This window comes from Rhodamnia argentea, chromosome 6 (assembly GCF_020921035.1).
Source record: "Rhodamnia argentea isolate NSW1041297 chromosome 6, ASM2092103v1, whole genome shotgun sequence".
Classification (NCBI taxonomy): Eukaryota; Viridiplantae; Streptophyta; class Magnoliopsida; order Myrtales; family Myrtaceae; genus Rhodamnia; species Rhodamnia argentea.
Genome location: NC_063155.1, coordinates 22926656 through 22935694, shown reverse-complemented (window position 1 = coordinate 22935694; position 9039 = coordinate 22926656). Strand labels below are relative to the sequence as shown.

The 9039-nt window shown below is 41.0% G+C and overlaps 1 protein-coding gene across 1 annotated transcript; it reads right to left on the bottom strand.

Annotated features, from left to right (window-relative positions):
• Positions 1 to 53: 53 nt before the first annotated feature.
• On the bottom strand, positions 54 to 3406 carry LOC115734557. The gene is given in 8 exon segments (XM_030665412.2): positions 54 to 602; positions 604 to 669; positions 1039 to 1125; positions 1211 to 1330; positions 1746 to 1889; positions 2289 to 2501; positions 2779 to 3250; positions 3290 to 3406. Coding segments are annotated over 7 exon segments (1416 nt in total). The 5' UTR covers positions 3175 to 3250; positions 3290 to 3406; the 3' UTR covers positions 54 to 212.
• Between the last annotated feature and the right edge of the window lie 5633 nt (positions 3407 to 9039).

Here is a 9039-nt window from a genome sequence, read left to right as displayed (position 1 = left end):
CAAAAATTAGCCAGAGAAACTATAGGGTCTCTAGAGTTTGCAGAGATTGTAACTAGCACAAAACTGATTGCCATTTAGAATTTGCAGATACAGAAACATCACTTGCTTTGAATAATTCATAATGTCGGTCGATCCAGCAAGATGCTTAACTAGATTCTTCAATAGTTTTTACCGGCACTAAAAAACAAATTGGTCGAAAAGTCCCACTTTCACTAAAACCATCGCTTCCTGGCGATTACATCCTTCGATGCGGTATTAGTTTGCTTCCTGTTCCTCTTGGAATCTCCTCCAGCAGACGGCAGCTGCCTTTGCCGCTCTGAAGAGATCTTACTCAATTTTTCATTTGTCGAAATTTCCTTAAGGGGACTTACTGATCTAGACCTGAGGCGTCCTCCAACTGATTTCATTGTGAAACTAGAGGTCTTTTCCGCTACCGAATTATGGTTTTTCCTCGGAGTATTTCCCCATTGTTCTGCTGGTGTCTCCTGCTGTTTGGCGATAAATGCCTGCGGTCTGGTTTTAGGAGAGCTGTCCGAATCAGAAGAGGAAGGGCTAGTTGAACTGTCCATGTCATAAAGGAGGTTATCTGCCATGATGGGGAATCTGTCTGGTGCTGGTATCAGTATCTATTTGCGAAGAGGGTCTTCGCAGTCTTGTGAGGTGAACAACCTGCACATGACAGAATTGAGGCAATTCAAATAACACCACAGACCAGTAACACTTGAATATTTACTTCTATGTTAGACTTCTTCGGAATTTGCAAAAGGGTCATTTCAGTCGTTCGCTGTCCCCCATATCAATTCCTATCTGACATTGAGCTACAACATATGGATGACTTCATTTTCTAGAACTTTCAACATAAGATCTCATTCATGCAGTGAAGAAAGGCTCAGTGGAAGGAGTAGTCAGCTGATTCCTTATTCTCATCTCTTAAGCAAAAGACAACGAAATAGAATGTAAATGTTCCCGCAGCATATCATCATTTTCTTGCTTAGTTTCCCGAAGAAATAACATAGCATTGAAGCACCAGTATCTCACCTTTTGTTCCAGAATTACCATGTCCTTCTTGAGCTTTGTAATTATCACATTCTTCCTGCGTATAATGTCTTCAAGTTCTGCAATCCTCTGGTATCATGGGAAAATCTCAATAATCATAAAGAGGAACTTCAAGAGAAAAAGACAGAAGCAGTAAGTTAAGAAGAGAATTTGCCTTGGAGCCAGCAGCATCACATGATTGCAGAAAGCCAGTGAGCTCCTTTATTGTTGCGTCCTTTTCTTCACACTCTCTCTTCAGAATGTATACGTCTTGTTCTATAGCTATAGCACTTGTCTGTAAGAAAACCCACATTAGATTCATTCTCATAAAAGTCAGGCCATTTCATTGCCACCCCTAGAAGGCTAAGGAGACAGGAGTTCAAACAGATCATATTTGTATTACTTCTGCCTGCAAGGATGCTGGAAAATGCACAAATTTCAATACTTTTTAATCCACCCCCTTGAGTTGATCATGCTAGGAAATCCTTAATAAATTAAGGAGGATGAGAATTGTACGACACCTAAAGCATACTTGCAAAAAACTGGGTGCAACTTGCATAGGACAAAGCTTTCATGTCAAATGAAGTGGCAAACTAAAAACATTATATTTACACAGAGTTTAACAAACAGAGTCGATCCAACAGCCATTTACAGATATGAAAGCATAAGAGACTAAACCAAAGAAAAGAAAAGTTGTGTATCTTCAACACCTGAAGTTCAGTTGCAGATGTCACACTTGAAGCCCAATCCGACAAGTCAGACATGCGTCGTTCCTCTGGTTCCGCTTCTTCTGTGAAGGTCATCTTTGACTGGTGGTTATCATTCCCATTGGAAACTCTCATAGTAGAATCACTCTATGGCCCAAACCACAGAAAAGGTAAAAAGTTACAAAAGAAAACAACAGGAACATCATGCGCGAAGTCCGCTTTAACAAAGTGAATAAGGAACTGAAAGATGCGACTTCAGGGTAAAATTGAGCTTTTGTATGAAATCCACTTCCTGAGCAACAGTTATGATTGTAAAAATATCATATCGCGTCGCGGCACCAAGATGCCACAGGTGCTGTCTGGTCATTCTGGAATGGCGCGACTAACCATCCATTCACGACTAACGATTAGTTCTTTGGACAAAATGTGTATGTCTCACTACTTGTAATCGACACTAACACTAGGCTAGATGATGAATCTTCCCAAACCCAACTCCATGCCTACCCTGAAAAAAAAAAAAAGGCACATCTTCAACTTTTCCCTTACCATCAGTCCACCGAACTGTTTGTGGTGCTGATCACATAACCAACAACCACAATCGACAAATTCGATTCCGTTTGATTCAAAGGTTGCATCAAACGGGAACCCAAAGTTCTTGGCAACAGGTGCTTCCGCGCCAGTTCCCTCTCGGTCCTTGACATTATGGACTTGCTGGCACAAATTGTCAAGCTTCTGCTGCATGCTTGACAGAATCTGATCCTGAAAGAGTAATCATCGATTGTTAACAAGTGAATTCTTATGACAGATTCAGAGAAAGCACATCGAGCAGAAAAAGAAAATGAATCTATTATGCAGGTGAAAGGAGAAGATAGCGATTGTTAAAAGGCCTTTGGAAATGCCCTAAAAGTAGACCTTTGCCGTAATCAATCATAACTTGCTTAATCCACAATGTAGGAAATCCCAAACAGCATAATAAATATTGACCCGCGCTTCAAGCAGCTGACAAAAATAATCTCCTTAAATTTAAATCACAAACCCTGAGTTCCACAGAGTTCCTGAGCTGCAGAATCAGCCGATTCTTCCTCGACTCCGCCACGGCCACGCCAACGACGGCAACCAGGAGCACCCTCTGGATGGGGCTAAACAGCTCCCAGGCGGCCACTTCCTCCCGGCCCAAGCCGCCGCCGATCGCCCTGGCCGAGGTCGCCTCTTCCGCATTCACGAGCCGACCCTGGAGGGAGACGTAAGCAAGCCTGCGCGCCGAGGCGACGGGGCGGCTCGGCTGGGCGAACTGGCTCGAAAGCCGGCGCGCCGCCGGAGATGGCGCGGGCGTGAACGGGGCGAGGGACACCAGGGCCGGAGGGATCGATCCGGATCCGAATCCGAAGCCGGAACCGAACCCGAGATCGGGGTCGGATTCAGCTTCTTCCATGGCGTGAACGGAGGGCGGGGGGACTGCTGAAGCGTGATTGCGGGGGAGCGTGTTGAATCAAGAATCGAATGGAGATTGCGGGCAATAATGGATTCTTCGGATTTGGACCGTCGTGGGATCGAATGAAGACAATTTCTGGGAGACGTATAATCAATTCGGATTCAAATCTTTTCGTTTTGGGAGGGAAAGTTTGAAACGGGGAATGGAACGTTAGGTGTGTTCCCTGCTTCAGTGCTCCTGCTTGCGCGCCACGTGTTGGACTCCTTGTGTTTTTTTTTTTTTTGCCTTTTCATGATTTTGAGTTTTTTTTGTAAGGATTTTTTTTTGGTCGAAATTTTTTATATTGTTTTTATTGGAATACGGTTTTTTTTTTTTTTCCACTTACCAAAATATAATTACACGGTAATAAAAATCCATTGCACTTGCCAAAGTCAGATTTTAGAAAGAGATTCCAAAATGCATATCACGATAAATTAGACATTCTCGAAGAAGATTTTTCAAAACATTTCTACTTATAGTTGATTGAACTTATAAAAACAAATTTTACTAGGGCGGCGGGCGGCGCGGCCGCGGCGGCGCGCGGGATCAAAGAACATTCTAAGGTGGAGAAGTAAAAAATCTTCTCAAAGTTCCAAAATCTCCTATTAAAATCTTCCAGTTAAAAATCTTGCCAAGTCAATTTTTTACCAAACGGATTTCTACTTCGGCAAAGTTTTTATAAAGAAATTTTGGCAAGTTAAATACCCTATTTTTTAGTTAATTGAGTAAACTACCCTTCATTTCTTAAGATATGTCTCAAAAGTTAGATTTTAGAAAACCATTGCACTTGCCAAAGTTAGATTTTAGAAAGAGATTCCAAAATGCATATCAGATATCGACATTAATTAAGCTGCTTTCTATAGATTTTGGTAAGTTAAACACCCTATTTTTTAGTTAATTCACTAAACTGCCCTTTGTTTCTCGAGATATGTCTCAAAAGTTGCCAACATTTGTCTCTCTCCACTTCCTCGTATAGCGTTCGCACACCCGCTTTACCTAAGTTTAAAAAGAAAAATTAATCGAGTTGTTTCTGATGCCCTTTCGAATCACAGCACCAGTTAACATTCTTCGAATGATTGAAAAACAAGTTTTCTTTATTTGATCAACGATTTGTTGGTCTACAAGCGGCGTGATTTTATCATTTGAGTTACTATCACATCATCCATCGATGCTTTTGTCTAAGTTTTTCGCTTTCATAATGGACAAGCAAACCTAGATTTCTCCGTTTTCTTTCCTTTTTATTCAAACATATAGAGAGATCCAATCGATATTATTTACATACATATATATATTTTACCCTCGCCAAAAGGAAATTTCCTGAAATAAACCGTGATAAGAAAGTAGCAATCCGTGGATCATAATTGCCTAAAATTATGCAAAATTAAATAGCAATACGTGCTTCACCTAATTCGAAGGATATTGATGCATATGACCTTAGAATAGCTATGACTGCTGCTAGCAAGTTCCATTCACGTTGTGCGATTTAATGTCGTTCTATATTTAGTCGGCGACTCGACAAAAATTCTCCAAAGAGACACGTAGACGCAAAAAAATGGGTCCGGCCCCAAGGGCGCGATTAAGCAAGCGAGACACCGACACGACACGGCACGACACGATTCATTGATATGATGGAGTGGGTTGAAGAATGACTTGGGCCAACCGATTCGCCATCATCACAGCGTCCACCGTGGAGCTTAGCCCACAAGACATGCCTTGCTTTTGGGCTCATGGTGAATCTCTCCGGGGCTAATCACTCGAACTAGCTCTTGAAAATGATGGGCGAGACTGTCCACACCCTCCTTTTTTTATAACTAAAACACAACAATTTAAATCAATTGATCGGATTCGACCCAAAAAAAAAAAAAAGAGTTTTGTGGTTGATTCCATTGGAGTTTTATGTCAATTGACTTTCACTTTTTAATATTTTTGCTAATTGCGGTCGTGCTCTGAATTATCAAAGTAAAAAACCGGCCCCTCGTGCACGTTAATCTCTTCATAGTCCGAACTGCAACACATAAATATTGAGACGTATACTCATATTTCGAAATATGGCATTTGATGATGAAAAAGAGTGAATTCGACTAGCGAACCTTAACCCCCCGAGAGGCGCGGCCGTGGGTGAAGGCGGCCATGGCCTCGCCAGCCGCGGGCAACGCGGACGGGGAATTGCCCTTGCCGACCATAGTAGAAGTGGGAAAAATAATAAAGTACATTAAATTATTATCAAATATTTTCTCCTTCGGCTCCGACCTACAAAATATATTAAATTATAATTATTGCAAAAGATTTATTATTCAATTGACAACAAAAAAAAAACTTAAAACTTAATTAACTTAATTATAATAAGTTTATGATTTTTTTGTAATTTTCTAGAGATTACTATTTTGGAACTTTTAGGCCTATAATAAGGCTCGGCAAAGAAGAGAGGGAGCCTTATTTCGATATTAGAGGATTATTTGGAGGCGGAGAAAACTTATAATCTCAAGTTAATATGCCCATGTAAGAGTATTTATTCTAGCCTTGATTTTTTGGACAATGTATTTTATGTGACGGATCACTCGAGGGAAAAGTGTCATATAAGTCCTAAACCTATTGTATTTGTGTCAATTTAGTTATAAATTTTTTAATTGTGTTAATTTAGTCATAAACATTTTAATCTGTTTGATCCGGTGTCAATTGAATCCTTACGGCTAATTTTGGCCGGATATTACCGACGTTGATGTTGGCCGGCGTAGATGTAAACTTATTTTTGTTTTTATTTTTTCTTTATTTGTTTCTACCATTTTGCTCCTCTTTCGATGGTTGACACCTGTCATGGCCAACGAGGGTGGCCCTCGCTCGCCACCTGCGAGTGTCGACCTACCCTTGGCCCAGGCAATGCCCGGCAAGGCCGTTGTGGCCCGGGCGAAAGTTGGCCTCGCCCGGGCCGGGAGGCCGCCCTTGCCCAAGGGATAGCTAGATCTAGCGAGGGTGGTCTCACCAGCCATCGAAAAGAGGAGGAAATAAAAGGAGAGAAAATAAAATAAAGGAAAATAAGAAATAATAATAACAAAATAAAAAAATACTAAAAAATGTTCACGTCGGTGTGAATCATACCACGTAGGTCGGCCGACGTCGACGTCAACAATATCATGCCAAAATTAGCCAGAAGGATTCAATTGACGCTAGATCAAAAGGTTTAAAACTAAGTTAACACAATTGAAAGGTTTATAACTAAATTGCCAACAACAATAAGTTTAATACTTTTCTAACACTTTTCCCGATCATGTGGTGCAATTGACCAATTAAAAGTGAGATGCGCACACACATGGCGTCAAGTGAGATAGGATCCATTGCACGTGGGCTGTAGCGATAGGTCGGTTGTCCATATAATCACATCATGGAGAAAATTACCAAAAAAATCATACACCAATTGTAATTTTGTCAATTCAGTCCTAAATCATTTTTTTTTCAATCGAATTCTAAACATTTGCATTTGTGTCAATTCAATCCATCCATTCAATTTTCGCAAAAAATTATTGGCATGGACAAATTTTAATAATATTTAATATATTTCGATTTTTTTTATTAATTTATTATTTTTGTTTATCGTTCCTTTGCTTTTTTTCTTTTCCTTCCTTCTTTTCTTTTTTTGTGGGGACTATGGCCGGCGAGTTGTGGCCGATGAAGTTCTTGCCGGGCCTTGCCCATATCCGGGCAGGGCGGCCTCGCCATGATTTATTGGCGTCCTCTTGGGATGCGAGAGCGAGACACCTCAAGAAAGCAATGAAAGGTTTCTCGAAGAGTTAAACTTGACATTTTAGTTCGGGAATCGGCGGAGTCAATTAACTTCATAGGAGAAATTATGTAAGCTCTACATGTTTCATGGGCTGAGATGGCATGCGCGAACGTAGGCGAGGCCGCCTTGCTTGCGGCCGAGCCTAGATGACCTAGTCCAGATGCCGACGAGCTCCGGCCATAGTCCGGCCAAAAAAAAAAATGAAGGAAAAGAAAAAACAAAGGAAAAGGAAAACATATTAATATATTACTAAAAAAATTAGAAAAAAAATCAAACTATTATTAAAATTTATCCATATCAACATCGGCCGCGGCATGCAATTCCCATTCAAAATTTGATTGGATGGATCGAATGGATACAATTACAAAAGATTTAGTATTTAATTGGATAAAAAAAAAAAAAATTATAATTGAATTGAAAAAATTACGATAAGTTTAAGATTTTGTTTTTTTGATGAATTTCTCTAACATCATATGATAACGTGATGAATCCACTCGCATGCTCGAGGCACGCCTCACGACTCGTTTGATTGGATCCGACGGTCCCACCCCTTCTCCGCTCGAAACTCGTGCATCGGAACGACTCTCGCTTACAGTCGCCCTCTCTCTGTCTCCCTCATTCTGAAAATGGAAAGCTTTGTGTCTTTTCAAGAGGCACAACAGAGCAGCATTTTTTTTTTGCCTTTCCTGGGAGACGGGGGACGTGAGATCATCGCTTACGTGGGATTCACTTCCACGGATCCTCTATTGTTCGTACAAGATTCGTGAAAGATGCGGCAGCTATCATCCATTATACCATCATAGATACGCAATATCGTTTGAAATAAATTTTATCTAACATTTTTCCTCCATGTCTTGTATAAAAAAAAAAAATTTTTATTTAGAATTAATGAAGAGACAAAGATGGACAACCGACGATAACAACCCCCTCTTAAGTGTTTCCATGAAAGTCCCCTACGCCTCCTTTAGAATCGAATATTTGAGATTAACACGCTCGTCACTGCAGTTGGACCGATCTTCATAAGAGATATGCCTACTAAGATCACAACATAAGCCATTTCCAGATTCTTTCACGACATGAATCGAACTCGTGATCTCATGAAATACAGATGGTCTCTTTATTACTAAGCCAACCACCTCAAGAGTCGAACAAAAGGAAAGAAGTTTATGTAGAATTCATGAATTAAGACGTAAGAGTAATATCTTTACACCCCCCCTCCTCTCCTCCTGTAGAATGCTATGAATCTTATTAATGAAATTGATTCCCGTCAATTTCAACTGAGACCCCATTTTCTCTGCTTCCTTTGACGTGAGAAACTTCAAATGCTTAGCTCATGTGTGAAAAACAGTTAAGAGAGAGAGAGAGAGAGAGAGGAAGGGACCTACCGGAAAACTATAAAGTCCTGCAGAAGTGGATAGAATCCATCGATGCCGACACAAGCATGGGGGGGGATTCCACTAACAGACGTCCTGATCAGTTATTGTCTTCGGTTGAACTTGAACCCTTTTTTTACTTTATCGGGGTCGGTCTGGCGAAAGTTTTCCTCTTTTACCGACCCTGATCTGATACCTTTGTTTTTTTTCTTTCTTTTTTGTCGCATCATCTGTTTTTTTCCTTTTTTTTGGGGGGGTCGGAGCATCATCTGTTCAGGTACCTCAAATACGGGAACTTTACAGGACAAAACCCCATCATTTAAAGACCCAACAACGCAGGATAGCATCGGGACACAGAATCGCGGAAAGCAGAAACGCTACAAAGAGTTTTTTTTTGCCAGTTGAGGAAAATGACAACAAAAGACACGTCGGAGGCTCGTTTTAGGTCCCGGATCTAACAACCTCCGACTTTGGCCATTTTGGGGGGAGGGGTTACTAAACACCGGTCGCCTTCGCTCGTCCCCTCTTCAACAGCGACGGGGAGAGGAGACGAACATGGGCGGGCCCCGGCCCCCACGCAACGCTTCTCTTTCCAATTTAATGCTTTTCTTTGCCAACCCTCCATTGCACCTCTCTTTATTATCTCGATGACCACACTATAACAACAACGACGAA